General features: G+C 37.7%; 1 protein-coding gene across 1 annotated transcript in view; it reads right to left on the reverse strand.

The window, feature by feature from the left end:
* TNRC6A (trinucleotide repeat containing adaptor 6A) overlaps positions 1 to 17500 on the reverse strand; it is a 335273-nt gene that overhangs the window by 204210 nt on the left and 113563 nt on the right. Inside the window, 1 exon segment of the mRNA XM_074280016.1 lies at positions 13807 to 13880. Coding sequence (XP_074136117.1) covers positions 13807 to 13880 — 74 coding nt within the window.

Here is a 17500-nt window from a genome sequence, read left to right on the forward strand (position 1 = left end):
AAGAGTCAAAAATAATTCTTATTGACTAATGGTTTGAAGGCTCTATTCTCTTTCCTTTAAAAAAAATCAGAACATTTGCCCATCTCCACTCCTTTAATACTACTTCTCTTCTAAACAGACTTTCAGATATTACTAACATTAACACAAGTAATTACATCTGTCCTTAAAGATATGATATAGAGAGGGGTATGCTGGTAAATATTTAACAACCAGGTATCTCCTCCCCCCCAAAAGAACCCCAAACCCTGTATATTTGTTAAGTTTAAGTTTAATTTGCATTATTAATATTTCCTCTATCACTTTAAGTTTAGAGATTAACAAAACAATAATTCAAAACCCAATTTATAATATTTGATAATTTTTGAATAATAAATACTCATAATGAACACTTAATAATGATTTCTCTCAAGGTGGTATTAGGCTCTAGCATATTCCTGGTTGTAGTTCATTCTGAACTTAAATTTATCTAGGGTTCCTAATCCTATCTCCTTCTTTACTCTGTGTTTTCTCATCCAAAGGCCATTGTCGTTGGCAGAGGAGAAGGAAGCATAATAAAAATAAAGAAGATCTACATTCTTCATGGGTGCTTATCATTAACCAATCCTCTCTGAGCTGTCATCCTTGCCTTCTTTTAAACCTTCTTTTCCATTCAGTAGAGTTTTTAAAAATCCCATTTTAATTGTCCTTAGCTTTCCTCATCAAATAATTCTGAGCATTGGTGCTCCTAAGATTTTTGTTTACAAGTATACCATGTTGTTTGTTTGTTTGTGGTTTTTAATTATTAATTCTGGGTGAGTTGCTATTGCTTCCTTCTTCAGCACACATTTTTAAAAAATCTATGTCAGATGGCAAATTCTCTGAGTATTCTGTTTCTTCAAATAATATCCATTTTTTTGCTCATAAGAATTCTTTTTCTTTGTATCTTGAAAATTTTATGCTTGAGACTTTCTTCCCAGAAGACAATCCATATAGAATTTTAATCTTTAGGTTCCTATCTACTCTTTCTGTGAACCCATAAAAATCTTTTTTCCTCTATCTAAACACTTGTATCAGGCTACAGTCAGCTCTTCTATCCTTATTTATCACAAACTCATGGAATGGTCCTCCTTGAGGAACCAACAAATTCCTCCTCCTTCAATTATTATTGAACTATAATAAGTTCTCTTTTTTCCTGTACTTCTAGAAAGTTGAAATCATCCTTAAGATTAAATCAAGAAGTTATTAGTTACTATTCTTTTGGCAGAAAATAGTTTCCAGCAGGTGTCTGGATAACTAAAGCTCCCCATCACTTCTATATAATTACTCTTTTCCAGGATTATGATGTTTCCCAACTCCTCATCTATTTCCTCTTTCCATCCAGGTGGTCTGTAGTATACTCTGACAACACAATTGTTTCATTTTCTCTCTCCTTTGACCTTCCATCCAAATACTCTCCCTCATCTTCTCCCTGTAATTCCTGGTCTGAGATACCTAAAAGAATTCTATTACTATCCAAAGTAACGTCTTCATTTGTTCACTTCCCAGAGAAAACATAGGGGACAAAAATTGGAGTAGGAAGAGGAAGGGCTGAAATGTCAGTTTATGATTGCTATTCCATCAGCTTTAGTTAATAAAATTTAAGTTGTGCAACCAAACTTAAGAATGCAACCAGGAACCAGGCCTCCATAGTTTGTGTTTCCCTTCTTCAGGGAACAGATGCAGGTCTGTCTTTATTGACAAAGGCGAAAGATAAAGAGAGAAACATTAGGAAATATTAGGAATATAAGCTACTGCCAATTGCTGTGAACATAGCAGGACACTGCTTCCTACCTTGTTCACTCTCTCCCTCTTCTAGACAAAGCCTACAGAATGGAGAAAATTGGAAATACTGCTAGAAAGCTATACCCTGGGGCTGAGGAAATCTGAACTTTATTCACCCACTCCATGCCCCCCTCAAATAATCTCTAGTCAATATTCATTAGAACAAAAAGAAATTTTACCTTTTCCCTCTCCCCCCCCCCCCCATCTGAAATAAATCTAATTACTTATCTGAAATAATCTAATTACTGGGATTTTTCTCATGCATATCCTAATCTAGATTATCCAAAAAAACAAAGCAAAATCTCATCTGAGATTATCCAATTTTCTTGCTCTTCCCAGTTTTCCTGTATTTTTCTTACTTTGCTTATCTATATAATCCCTTGCCTTACTCCTCTGGGATGCCTCTCTCCTTTAATGAGGTCTGCTGGGTGTGTTACCCCTCGTCCTAAGCAAATGCCCAGTAAATGTCCTTGCTTGATTGGAGCCTGTTTGAGCCTGAATTCTTTCAGAGACAATGCTGTAATCCATATCCAGTACCCCAACAGGGCCACTGATTATTACTGGGGTATCAAAAGGTAAGTGATATGATGAACTAGGCCAGGTAGTGCTAAATCAAGGGGATACAACTGCTGGTGATACTCCCTTCCTCTCCCCAGTCTTCTAACCTTACTTAATTACATTAGAATCTGACTTCTCTCAGTAGATCCTTAACAAAATTGGCTGGCATCCCAGCTCCTAGCTTTTTGCTTTGGATGGAGAGTATGACTGGATCTTGCTCCCTTATGTCTCTTCACATCCCCTCATTCCCTTTTCATTGGGCCACTTCCTCTCTCACTCTTCCTTCCTCTCGTCCCTACTCTCACTTTATCGGATCCTGTCCATCTTGCCCCTTTACTGCTTAATTTGACTCCCATCTTTTTTCTTCTCTGCTCTTTTCCTCTTCTTTTAACTCACCCATCTCTTCTCTCATTTTAGACCATCTTTCCAGTTTTCCTTTTTTCTTCATCTTACTCAACCTCTATCCCCTTGGTTTTCATCCTGGATTATTCTTTTAGACACACCTATATGTCTTGAAGGCTGGGATTATCTCCTTTGTATTCATTTCCCAGCAAATATTACAGTCTGCTGCACATAGTAGGCCAAATAGATTCTAGTTGATTAATTGAGAAGATGGTATGTGAGCATCTGTTTTGAAATTCTGGTAAGAATGTATTTGCCTTGAGCTATGCAAATCATAATCTAGAGGGTTTTAAACTAAAAGAGTGGGTGGAGAAATCTGCTTTCCAGTATCTAGAATTAAGTAGGGTGGGGAGATCTGGATTTTGTCCCAGTGTGGAGATTTGTCTAAATCTTGGGAAATTTGCCCAAAGACAGGAAGCTTAAAAGCCTACTAACAAATATTCTTCTAAGGAGGAAAGTCGGAGAGCAGAACTGTAGCATGCTCAGAAGAGCTAGGATTGGGAAATGGGGGGGGGGAGTTCAAAATCAGGGACTTTTGGGGGGAGTAGTTAAGCTGTCTTGAGATGTCTTATGGAGAGTGGAGAGGCTGCAGTTGCTGGGATTAAGTTATGTCTCTAGCCCAGCCAATAGGCTCCCTCAGAGTTAACATCAGTAGCCCTACCTTATTATTACCATGGGAGAAAATGGTACTATGGCCATGAAACCCAACAGTAGGCCCCCATCTATATTTGGCTCAGGGAAAGGGGGGAACTTTAGGGAAAGAGAGGAAAGCCAGGAAAAGGACCAAGCCTTCCCGGAGAAGACTCTGCCTACTTGGCAGGACTTTTACCTTCTCTCTAAGAAAACTATCTGGCTTCTCAATATTTCCTGGGGTTAGGAGGAATGGAAAAGGAAGTGTTAGAAATTATGGATAGTTAGGTTTAAGAAAAAGAAAGAAAAAAACCAAATATCCAGTATCAAAAATGAAAAGGATAAAATCACAACCAATGAAGAAAAAATTAAAGCAATCATGAGGAAATATTTTACCCAATTATGTGCTAATAATCTGACAATCAGCATAATTGATTAATATTTACAAAAAATTACCTAGAAGAACAGATCAAAAAATTGGATGCCCAAATAGCCCCATATTTAAAAAAAAAAAATTAAACAATCCATTAATGAACTCCTTAAGGAAAAAATCCCCAGGGCCAGATGAATTAACAAGTGAATTCTACCAAATATTTAAAGAACCATTAATTCCAATACTATGTAAACTATTTAGAAAGATAGATGAAGAAGGAGCCCTACCAAACTCCTTTTATGACACAAATATGGTCCTGATACCTAAACCAAGAAGAGCTAAAACAGGGGAGAAAAAAAAAAAAAAACAGACCAATTTCCCTAATGAATATTGATGCAAACACTTTGAACAAAATACTAGTAAGGTGATACAGCATTATATCACAAAGATTATACAGTATAAGCAGGTGAAATTTATACGAGTAATGCAGGATTGATTCAATATTAGGAAAATTATCAACAAAACTGACCATCTCAATAACAAAATCAACAGAAATCCTGATATCTCAATAGATGCTGAAAAAGCTTTTGACAAAATATAGTACCCATTCCTATTAAATACACTAGAGAGCATTAGGAATGAAGGGAACATTCCTTAAAATGATTAGTTTTATGTATCTAAAACCATAAAACGATTATCTCTAATAGGGATAAGCTAGAAGTCTTCCAGTAAAATCAGAGGTGAAGTAAAGATACCACTATTATTCAGTACAATACTAGCAATGTTAGCTATAGTAATGAGAGAAAAAAAAGAAATAAAAAGAATTAGAATAGGCAATGAGGAAACAAAACTCACTCTTTACAGATAATATGATGATATGTACTTAGATCAACTAGAAAATTTCTCAAAATAATTAAAAATTTTAGCAAAGTATTGGTACATAAGATAAATTCATATAATCATCATCATTTCTTTATATAATCAACAAAACCGAAGAGAGGGAAAGAGAAATTCCATTTAAAATAATTGTAAACAATATAAAATGGTTGGGAATCTACCTGCTAAGACAAACCCAGGAACACAATTACAAAACACTTTTCATACAGATTAAGTCACATCTAAACAACTGAAAAAAAATTTCAATTGCTCATGGGTAGGCCAACCCAATATAATAAAAATGACAGTTAATTTACTTATCCAGTGTCATACCAATCAAACTACCAAAAATTATTTTATAGAGCTAGAAAAAAATGACAAGAAAATTCATCTGGAAGAACAAAAGGTCAAGAATATCAAGGGAATTCATGGAAAAAAAATACAAAGGAAGGTGATTTAGCAATACCAGATCTCAGACTGTATTATAAAACAGTAATCATGAAAACTATCTCATTCTGACTAAGAAATAGAGTGATGGATCAATGGAATAGATTAGGTATGCAAGTCACAGTGGTCAAAGATCCTAGCTTTTGGGATAAGAATGAATTATCTGACAAAAAACTGCTGGGAAAACTAGAAAAGAGTATAGTAGAAACTCAGCATAGACCAAATCTCACATCATATGCCAAGATAGGGTCAAAATGGGAACATGATTTAGAAATAAAGGATGACACCATAAGCAAACTAGAAGAGCAAGGAATACTCTACCTGTCAGATATATGAAGAGAGGAAGAATTTATAACCAAACAAGAAATAGAGTATTACAAAATGTAAAATACATAATTTTGTAAAGTTATTATTATTGCAAAAGGTTTTGCATAAAAAAATCAATGCAGCCAAAATTAGAAGAAAAGCAGAAAGTTGAGAAATAATCTTTACAAGTGTTTTTGATAAAAGTCTCATTTCTCAAATAAATAGAGAACTGAGTCAAATTTATAAGAATGCAAGCCACTCCCCAATTGATAAATGACTTAAGGATATGAATAGGCAGTTTTTAGATGAAGAAGTCAAAGCTATCTATAGATATGTGAAGAAGTGCTCCAAATCACTTTTGATTAGAAAAATGTAAATTAAAATAACTCTGAAGTATTACCTTACACCTATCAGAGTGGCCAATATGACAAAAAAGGAAAGTGATAAATACTGGAAAGGATCTAGGAAAATTGGGACACTAATGCATTGTTGGTGGAGTTGTGAGGGGATCTAAGTTTTCTGGAAAGCAATTTGTAACTAGATCCAAAGGACAACCTAATAATGTATACCATTTGATCTAGCAATACTAATACTAGATCTGTATCCCAAAGAGATCATAAAAAAGGGGAAAGGACCCACATGGGCAAAAATATTTATAGCAGCCTTTTTTAGCAAAATATTAGAAACTGAGGGGCCCATCAATTGGGACTGAACAAGTTGTGGTATATGAATGTATGAAATACTATTGTGTAATAAGAAATGATGTACAGCAGATTTTATAAAAACTTGAAAAGACTGGTACAAAGTAAGATCAGGAACCAGAACCAGGAAAACACAGTATCAGCCACATTGTGTGATGATCAACGATGAACTTAGTTCTCAGTAACAATGATCCAAGACAAATATAAAAAACTCAGGAAGGAAAATGTTATCCATATCCATATCCAGATAAATAACTCTGAATGCACATTGAAGCATATTTTTTTCACTTAATTTATTCTTTTCCTGAGGTTATTTTTTCCTTTTGATCTATTTCTTCTTTCACAACTGTGACTAATATGTATTTTACATGATAGCACATGTATAATGTCAAATTGCCACCATTTTAGGAAGAAGGAAGGAGAAAAATTTAGGACTCAAAATCTTGTAAAAATGAATGCTAAAAATTGTCTTGATAGGGAATTGGGGAAAATGCTATTAAAAAAAAAAACTAAAAAAATTATTATATGGCATGCCTCTCTTGGAAAAGGAGGAGGAATGCTATATGGGCTACTATGGTGATGAAGAATAAAAGATATTGATTAAAAACCTATAAAAGAATGTAAACTTTTTGAGGGTAGGTTTGCTTTGTTGTATTTGTAATCCCGTGTTTAGCACAGTATTTCATCCATATTAAATGCTATTCATTCATTCATTCATAAATTTGACGCTTTTATAGAATTAGAGGCTAGGCTACCCTAGAAAGGGTAAATCTTTCCCCAACCTTGGGTATTTCTTGGCCACAGCCGTCTCTCAACTTCCTTAGTAAAAAAGAGTGCTTATGTATTTGGGGATGGAGTATTTACAGAAAGTCAAGGGGAGGAAGGGTCCTTCAACCTTTGCTGGAGCAGTTTTATCCCCCCAAGTCTTTCAAACTTTTCCACAGAGGGAAATTTGTTGGTTGAGAAGCAGGTGAATTTGGGATCAGGTTGTACCTAAAAGAATTGAGAGGGGATCTTTCTGAGCAGCTTCTTGTCTTGAGTCATGAAACCAGGGACCTCTCCTTTGCAAGAATTAGTGCTCTTGTGAACTCAAAGGAAGCCAGATTTCAACAACCTAGATGAATAATGTTGAACTATGGGGCAGGATCCCTGATTCTCTATGAGGATTGGACAAGGTTGTCTCCAAGGTCTCTTCCAGCTCTAACAGCAATATCTCTATAGGATTTGGGTTCCATTTGAATCTACCTCAGTTCACTCTGAGTTTCAATAAGATCTGAATAAACTTTTCTTAATCACCTTGACCAAGGACACCAAAATACTTGTAGCAACACTTTTTTTTAGCATCAAAGAATTAGAAACAGATAGATATCTATTGATTGGGGAATGGCAAAATAAATTGTGGTACATTAATATAATGGAATATTGTACTTTTAGAAGTAATAAATATGAAAAATCCAGAGAAACATGGGAAGACTCATCTGATACAGATGGAAGCAAGAAGAACCAAGTAATATATACAATGACAATGGAAATGGAAAGAAGAATAAATTGAAACAAAACACTCTGTAATTATAATGATTAAGATTGGCTCCAGAGTAGAGTTGAAAAAATTATGTTTCTTCCTTTATTGCAAAAGATGGGATACTATGGATGTGGAATATTATTATATATAGTGTTAGATATGTTTGATGTATTGTTTGATTTTGCTAAACTGTTCCTTTTTTCCTTTCTTTGTTACAAGGGAGGACTCATCACTGAGTAGAGGAGGGAAGGCTATTAATAGAGATTAATACAATGAAAGAAATGGGTTCAGAGAAACTTAGGAAGATATAAGAATGGATATAGAATGAAGTAAACAGAACCAGGAGAACAACATATCAATATGTACAATAATAACAATGTAAAGAAAAACACCTTTGAAAGACTTAAGAACATTAATCGATGTAATGAGCATCTGAGATTCCAAAAGACTGATGATGAACTATGCTGTTCACTTTTTTTGTGTTTGTACAAAAAGAACAGGTAAGTGTTTAGAGAGAACAAACTATACATCTAGCATGGAAACAGTATATGATAGGAGCACAGTATAAGGCACTATAGAAATGATGGGAATCTTGGGAGAAGGGAAGTAATCACTTCCACTTTAGAAGTTTATTAAGGAAGTCTAGGAAAGTCAGGGAGAATTTGGAAAGCACTTTATATTTTTGGGAAGCAAATTCCAAAACATACAGAGAAAGGAGAAAGATCCTATGGATTAAAATCCTTCAGATAAACTCTTTGAAGGCAGAGATTGTTTTTTGTCTTTTATATTCCAACCAACCAGCATAGTGCCTTGTATATAAATACTTGTACTTTACTTCGTAGTTATTGTTTGGTTATTGAAGTTGCTCAGGAGGAGCTCTTACAAATGAAATCTAGAAGACATCCAGATTTTTAAAAATCTGAGAAGAGAAACGAGAAGTTTTTTTAAGACACACATACCTACACATACATCTCAATACATCAACCAACTTAGGTTTCAAAAGACATGGAGATGAAAGAATAATGTTAGGAGAGACAAGTATAGACCATTCTGGTGGTGGTGAAGAAAGCTAAGGAGAAGAAAAAGGGGTTTGGTTTGGTTTAGTGAGATCAGAGAAGGGATATGACTATTGCTTAGGGTAGATGGGACACTGATAATGGACAATAGAGAAAACAGAGAAGCTACACTGCACTGCTAGTGAGTATCTGAGGCAGGAATTGAACTCGGTGCTTCCTGACTCTCATTCAATTACTCTATAGATTGTACCACTCCCCTTGCCTGTTCTCTGCAATCTTTCCAAGGTTACAGCAATCATACTAGTCAGTTCTTCCTGGGGTGTAGTTATTCTGAATGGCTCAGGAAGAAGATGCTCTTTTACTCTCTCTCTACTTGTATTAGTTTCCTATTTCCATTTTGTTAGTGAAAGGGAAGAAAGGACAAAATGGAAATAGAAAGCTAATACTAAAAATAAGTAGTGAGATGATAAGAGAGCACCTCCTTCTTCCTTGTGGACATCAAGGGAAATCAGGAAAACCGGAGTTAGCTACTAACAGTGTAACCAAGGGCAAGTCACTTACCCTCATCTTCAGTGTCTTCATCTGTAAAATGATAATTGTAGGACCTATCTCCCTGGGTTGTTGTGAGGATCAAATAAAGTAAATACATATAAAGCATTTTGCCAACCTCAAAGTCCTGTATATATGCTAGCTATTATTATTATCAATCAATATATTTTCATCAATATTAGTGGCTTCCCCTTCACAAGAAATTGTCAAGGAAAGACCAAATGATAATTGATTGGGTGGGTATGTTATCCAAGGGAATTCTTATGCTAATATAGGTTAAACTAAATGTTTCTGAGGTTCATTCTAATTCTAAAAGTCTTTGAAAAAACAAATAAGCAATAAACCAATAAATCCTAGAGACCTCAAAACTCCAATGCTCTTTCCTCATCACATTTTCAGTTTATTTGATCCCATTTTACCCATTTTGCCTCACCTTCTCTGGCCCCCGTTTCTTTTTATTTGTCTTCTTGTCCAATGTCTCCCTTATTGCCAATTCTTCCCTAAATTTTTCTGCCTTTCATCTCACCCCATTTTGCTTCTTCCATTAAATTATCTTCCTTTACTCTTTTCTCACCAAATTCCAACTCACCTCTTCCTCCCTTCCTCTTCCTTCACCTCATTCTATTTCTATCCTATTTTCTCCCTTCTCAACTTCTAATCATCTCTCTTTACCTGGTGCTCCTCTTTTCTCCCCTCTCCTCAATTCACAAGTATCAATTCTGATACTTGCTATCTTTATGATTCTGGTAAGTCTTTTTAATCTCTTTGGACCTCATTTAAAAAAAAAAAAGGGCAGAGGGTTGGACTAAATGACCTCTGAGACTTTTTTTGGTTATAGTTCTATGATCTTATGATCCTTTTATTTCTTCCTTTCCCTTTCCTTTAATCTTCTCTCTCTCTGTCCCATCTCACCCCCATTCTGGCCTTTAATTCATCTCAGAGGCACTAAACCTCCCTGGGACTCAGCATCCTCATCACTGATATGAGCAGGTTGGCTTCTAAGGCCTCTAAAACTAGAGTTTCATATATTTCTACCATGTTTAACATAGATTGGACTACTTGCCATCTAGGGGAGGGAATGGGAGAAGGGGAGGAATTGGAACACAGGGTTTTGCAAGGGCTAATGTTGAAGAATTGTCCATGCATATGTTTTGAAGAATAAAAAGCTTTAATAAAATAAATATATAAGTAAAACTAGAGTTTCCTTGTTCACAATCCATCTCACTCTTTCTCTTGCCCTTTTCCTCATCCACTCTGTTTCTTTCACTCCAGCATCCAGGCAAGATGCTGATATGTCCTTTATTTTGTTTGGGGGGGACACTAGAGGATCTAGGTCACAGCTACAACCTATGGCCAATATTTGAGAAAAAATACCCCTTCCCACTGTGTCAATAGAAAACTAACCTAGCCTTCCCTTCTCACGGACCCTGACATTGAATCTGCTGCTGCCTCTGCTTTTACTGATCTACTACGACATCTACCCTGACCCAGCACGAGAAGAAAATCTTGACTTCTCTCCTTGGGCCTGCCAAGTTCTGGGGCCTAAATGTGTCCATTGGTCTCAGCAGGTAGGAAGGAGGCCCAGTGTTTACTCCTTCCTAGGGAGAAAGGCCGTGGTAGGGGTCCCTTGTAGCCTTGTCTAGGGGCAACTTGCCTCGCTGAGCTCCGTCTTCATTAGCCAGCCCGGCCCTTTTTAATTCCCCTCTAAACACAACTAGCTATTGCTGTTCGGACTGAAATAATTAATTGGAACAAAATTGCCACTGTAGGAGAAAAGAGTGATTAAACTCATCCAGAGGACAATGCCACTAATCATCAGTGTAAGCGTCTAATTATGGGTCTGGAGGATGTGGATGGGGGATAATAACAGGCTTTTGTAAACTGTGTTGCTGGAGGAATGGGGAGGAGGGTCTGTGTATAGGGAACTTCACTCCCAGCACAGTGCGTGATTCCAGGACTCAAGAGACACCCAAGAGAGGAAAAGCTTGTGCAGTAAAGAACACATCTTGGTGCAGCGGGAAACACTCGAGACTTGAGAATCAGAACTGCGTTTGTTCGTTTCTTTGCACATCTCTCACTATATGTCCAAGGGCGACTTATTTAACCCAAGATGTCTGTTTACTTGCTCCGACATGAGAACAATAATATTTGTAGCATTCAGCTAAGGAAATAAGGAAGAGGCTTTGTAAACCTCAAGTGTTATAGAAATATAGTTATTATTTTTATTGATCTGGAATTCCAATGAGGATTGATGGGGGAGAGAGCTAGAAAAGGGTACTCCAAGAGCTAATACAGATAGTTGTCTTTCTTTTACTCCCTTTTCTTTTCTCCTGTCCCATCTTACAAACCAAATGACTCCTAATATCTCTCCAGTGCTTCCTAAATAAGGTCATGTGACTTCAACCTGTATAATTTTGCCCCCAAATAGCTTTCACTTTTTTTGGATATGTAGCCTATACCTGAGGCGTCAACCATGTAGCCCATAACACTCCTGAGTGTGGCCTGAAACATCATTAAATACATTTGGGAAAAGTTTAACTAAATAAAAATACAATGGCATATAGATAATCTCATGTGATTTTCCAAGTCAATATGCAGGCATCTTGTGAATGGTTTAGTGGTTCCCCTTTCTATTTGAATTTGACACCACCGGTCTGTACCCCAGAAAACAGTCCCCCTACTCCTTAGCTGCCAACCTTTCAGCCATCCTCACTGCGCAATAGCTGTTATTCACATCCTACGGATCCTTTAAGATACAGCACAAATACCTCCTCCTGTATGAAGCCTTCCCTGTTGGGGTTCTCCCAGATGAAAGTGATCTCCCCACTTAATCTAACAGCACTGTACTCAGGTGATGGGCTTGCATCCCCTCTGCCTTTCATTTATTAGTACACCCATCCCTCTTCTAGAGCAGAAGCTTCCTAAAGACAGGTACCCACTTACCTTCAAGGTCACACTTCTTCCATGAGGCTTTCCTGGACATCTCCTCCTTAAAGTGATGCGTTGGTAACTTGGGGGCACAGAACTGTATTGAGAGTCAGCTAATCTGAGTTTTAATCTCGAGCCTCTACTTACTGAGCCGTGTCTCACTTGTCTCAGCCTCAGATCCCTCCTCTGCCAAATGAGGAGGAAAGGAGACCAGTCTAAAATCCTTTCCAGTCCCTCACCTAAATTATCTCATTCTTCTCCTTTCTCCCTTCCTTCCTAGCTCATTCACATTCTTTTTGAGAAGAAACTTTAACTTCTTTTCTTATTCACATGGCCCTATCACTTCAGCTAAGATACTTACTAAAGTCATTTCCATCTCTTTTTCTACTTCCAGATTCTTGCATCCTCTAATACCCAAGAGGAATACAGTAGAAATAGTACTAGGCTAGGAGTCAAAAGAACTGAATTTGTCACTTATCAGCTGGACAAATCATTTGGCTTCTCTCAAACCTCTCTGTCCTGATTTATAAAATTGAAGGGGAGTTGTTGGACAAAATATTTTCAATGATGTCATCCAACTCTAACATCTAATTAATGTCAGTTTTGATATTCTAGGTTCTAAAGTCTCAGATCTAATATTTTGAATCTGAGTTCCCATGCCTGTAATTAATTACCTTCTCCTGCCTGGCCAGTAGATTTTTCTTGTATCCCACATTTTTCATGTTCTTTCCCCCCACCCTTTTTTTTTTTTTTTTTTTGCAAGGCAATTGGGTTAAGTGACTTGCCCAGGGCCACACAGCTAAGAAATGTTCAGTGTCTGAAGCTGGATTTGAACTCAGATCCTCCTGATTCCAGGGCTGTCAGATTCTTTTCTAATGTACACTTTCCCTGGTTAGACACCCAAGTACAAGATTAATCAATTGTGTATTACTAGATGTTCTTGATTCCTAACTCATATGCCCTGGGCTGCTCTGCCAAATCCAGAGTGGAAGCATAAAATTGAATTCTATGCATTATGGAATACTTAGATCATTCTGATACCTAGATCAAGATTATTGCCCCATTATTAAATGCTTCCTCTTCCCTTAAATCTGTCTTGATTCATGCCACCTGGAAATGCTCTTTCTCTGGTCTCAAAGTACTTTGTATTTCTCTTAATATATTTTTATTAGAATTTGCATTGTATTTCTGTATATGTCTTATCTTTATCTTATTAGATTATAAAATTTCTTGAGGACAGACACTTTTTTATTTAGCTGTGTAGCTCTCCTAGCACCTAATAGTGATTTGCATTCAGCAAATACTTAATAAATGTTTGTGAAAGGACCAGAGGTTAGAGCTGGACAGGATTTTAGAGGCCATCTATTCTAATATTCTTATTTTTCAGATTTTTGAAACTGAGGGCTCTCTGGTTTATGGGCCCAACATCACAAAGGTAGGAATTACCTACATCAAGATTGAAACTCAGATCTTCTGACCTTGGGATGGAGTCATGCTGCCTCCAAGATGACTAATTCATCCCACATAAATACTAGCTAATTGCCATTGATGCTAATCAACTGTGGTGAGTAGAAACTTCTTGGAAATAATGAGTGGTTGTAGGGGAAGAGAGATGTTCACTATCACCACCACAGCTACAAGAATACGGGGGAGGGTCCTTCACAAACCAGGCAGGCCCAGAAAAGGCAGAAACCTTACCGTTCAGTGTCTTCCGACGCAGGAAAGTAGAAGACCTCTTCTTGGCACTTAAAGGAGTAGAACTCGTCTTTGACCTTTATGATAACAAAAGATACAACAATTTTAGTAATGAAGTCAATAATAGTAATAACTGACCTTAATATAGTGCTTTCTATATTTCAGATACTGTCTGAGGTGATCAGGGAAGGGCACATCACAGGAAAAAATAATGTTATGTAGTAACGAAGTAAACAAGTACCTACTATTTACTATATAATTTTTTGAATAACATTTTATTTTTTCCCAATTACATGAAAAACAATTTTTAACACTGAAAAAAAATTGAGTTCCAAATTCTCTCCCTTCCCTTTTCTCTGAGATGGCAATCAATTTGATATAGGTTATACATGTACAATCATGCAAAAGTCATTTCCATATTAGTAGTGTTGTGAAAGAAAACACAGACCAAAAAAAAAAAAAACAAAAAACCCTACAAAAAAATAAAATGAAAAACAGTATTCTTCTGTCTTCATTCAGACTCCACCGGTTCTTTGGAGGTAGACAGCATTTTTCATCATGAGTCCTTTGGGATTATCTTGGATCGCCATATTGCTAAGACTATCTAGTGCTTTACAAATAATATCTCATTTGATTTACCCTGTAAGGTAGGAGTTATAATTATTAACAATTCCATTTTACAGTGGAGGAAACTAAGACCAGCAGTGCTTAAGTGACTTGTTCAGGTCACGAAACCAGACTGGAAGTCGTCCTGACTGCAGATCCATCATTCCCTCCCCAGTACCCTTAGCTGCCTCTGGACACCAGTCTGGATCAGAGGACCAAGGTTCTATCGGGTTCCATCTCTGCTAATTGCATACTGTGGAAGAAGGCAGTGCTCCACTCTTGGTTTGGATGCAGCCAGGCTCCTCAGACTATGTGCTGTTCAGCCAGCAGCTCTCTGAGTCTCATCTTTGAGTGGGGAATCATGGTGCACTAGAATGATGTCCTGATTTGGCTGGCTGAGCGTGGTGAGCTCATCCACTTGATCAGCACGTTAAACTGGAAGACTTGTTAATATGATCTCCTGTCCTATACACAGTGTTCGGAGATGAGGATTTAGTGTAGAAGCTTGGAAGGTGGAGGTGCTCTTCATGTGGAGAGCACCAACCAAGAGCAACATTAAGCATCTCCAATAGTCCTTGGGGTTTCCTAGGGCTGAGATCCACAAGGGACAGCTGTTTAGGGAAGAGTCAGTGTTCACACAGCTGTTTGTACTTGCTAATTACCAGCACTATCCCTCAGGAAAATAGGATCAAGATTTTAAAAAATTTTTGTTTTCTTTTTAAACTGGAGTCATGTGGCGTCCTTCTCTAGCAGTCCTGGTGACTACAGTGGCCTTCCCCCCTCCACTATCCACACCAGCTCCAGGCATAACATTACTCTGGGTATGTCTGTGATGGAGTTATGAAATGGCATTAAGTGAGTGAAGAAGAAAGGATGTATGAGATGTAAAGAGAGAAGATTATTGGCTGTGTGGAGCAGGGAATTAGTGTGAAGGCTAACAAATCCAAGCCAGGGCTCTAGGGGCTGATTCTCCAGACTAGAATATTAGAGACAAGGACCGTCTGGATGGAGACCCTCAGACTTTTGTGTTCAGAGTGAATGAGGGCTTGAAATGTGGGGACATGAGCCAGGCACTTCTATAGCCAGGCAGATGCTTGCCTACACCTCCTGACTGGGGAATACCAAGGGATCGTATGCCTTTGGGTCCTTACCAGTCCCTATTAGTGCTTAATTTAATTACTATTCCCCGGAAGATGTGAGATTTTTTTTTTTTTTTTTTTAAATCATTATAGTTGGTACTCCTAGTGGTCTCTACATAAGAGAAGAGTATACTTGCATTAACTAGGGTCCTCAAGGGATTTCCTTAATGGGGAGGAAGGGGGTGTCTCTATTTTTTCCTAGGCTGCTGACTGAGAGACTACAGGTGGAGAGTGTTGTCTCGTATGTCCCTTCTCTTGGTGTCTTTGTGAAGCGATAATTAAGGTGGCTTGCTAATTGCTGCAGAAGCTATGTCATCTCCATGTATTACCTGAACATATTAAATTAGACTGCAGGTCGCTTATTTCCTGATTGTGGAGTATTTTTCCTGTCTGTCACTCTCTTCACAGTCTGTAGTGTCAGAAGTACCTGGGAGTCATTTTTCTGCAAGACCTATGATGATCAAGTTATTCAGTGATTTCTTGGGCTGTATTTCTGATAAGAAGGCCTTCTGCTCCCTTACCCCCAAGGGTGAGTTTGAGAACTCAGATATTAACGTGTCTTTTGTAAGCTCAAAGCGTTGGAGTAAAAGTAGCAGAATGAGGGACTACCGGCAACTTGGTACCGTGATCTGGAGGAAGCATGATTCTTCCTGATCATGTTGGCAAAATTCTGGATCCAGAACATGAAAATTTAATTCAGAATTTGATTTTGACCTGTTCCCAGTCAGCAGCACAGCAGGGTAGATATACTATCACACCCCAAGGGTCCTTGGATTCTGAGTACCATGTAGGGGCTAGAAACTTTTTAGCCACCAATGCCCAGTAATAATTTTTTTTTGTTTTTGAGATTCAGTATTTTATTTTATTTTGTAAAGCTTTTTATTTTCAAAACATGTGCACGGATAATTTGACAACATTGATCCTTGCATACCCTTGAGTTCCAAATTTTCCCCTCCTTCCCCCCACCCCTTCCCCTACATGGCAAGCAATTCAATATATGTTAAACGTGTTAAAATATATATTAAATCCAATATGTATAAACCTATTTATACAATTCTTTTGCTGCACAAGAGAAATCAGATCAAAAAAAGAGAGAAAGTAAATGAGTAAGAAAACAAAATGCACGGGAACAGCAACAAAAAAAAGTGTGAAATGCCCAGTAATATTGCTCTGTACGTTTCGGCTGCTGGGTAAGTGTAGAATTAATGCCCAAGTTGTAAACTCTAATGAGCATCTGTCAGTGAGAATGCAGTAGTGCCCTCTGCAGGAATGGCTTGACAGGACTCCAGTGGAGAATCCCTCCTGGACGGGTCCCTCCCAGGGACCAGCAGGGATGCTAATCCTTGCCATGATGGACTGATCAGATGAATCTTATTAGAGTACAAATTCCCTGAGGGCAGACACTGTTTTATTTAACTATGTAGCTCCTAAGTGTAGTGATTTGCACTTAGCAAGTACTTAATAAATGTTGTGGATTTTGGAGGCCATCTAGCCTAATATTCTTATTTTTCAGATGAGGACACTGAGGGCTCCGGGGTTTTTGTGCCCAAGATCATAAGGTAGAATTCCCTGCATCAGGATGAAACTCAGATCTGACCTCGGGATGGAGCCTTGCTGCCTCCAGGATGACTAATTCATCCCACAGAAATACTGGCAATTGCCACGATGGGCTGATAGCAGGGCACGAGAAAACCAGGAATGTCCTTTAGTGGGTGATTTTTGGCAGCCTCAGGTCCAGTGTGATGTCACCAGTATGCTTAGATGTCTGAGGGCTTAGAAACCCCCCTGAACTCCTGAAACCTATTCTTTACCCTTTCATGACCTTGGGAAGCAATTTCTCTCATTTCATTACTAACTTGCCCTTATCCTAGGACCAGGATTATATTACAGTATCTGCAAAAAAAACCCCAAAAATCCCTTCACAAAATGACACATTAGGCCCCTAGTTACCC

This window comes from Sminthopsis crassicaudata, chromosome 1 (assembly GCF_048593235.1).
Source record: "Sminthopsis crassicaudata isolate SCR6 chromosome 1, ASM4859323v1, whole genome shotgun sequence".
Classification (NCBI taxonomy): Eukaryota; Metazoa; Chordata; class Mammalia; order Dasyuromorphia; family Dasyuridae; genus Sminthopsis; species Sminthopsis crassicaudata.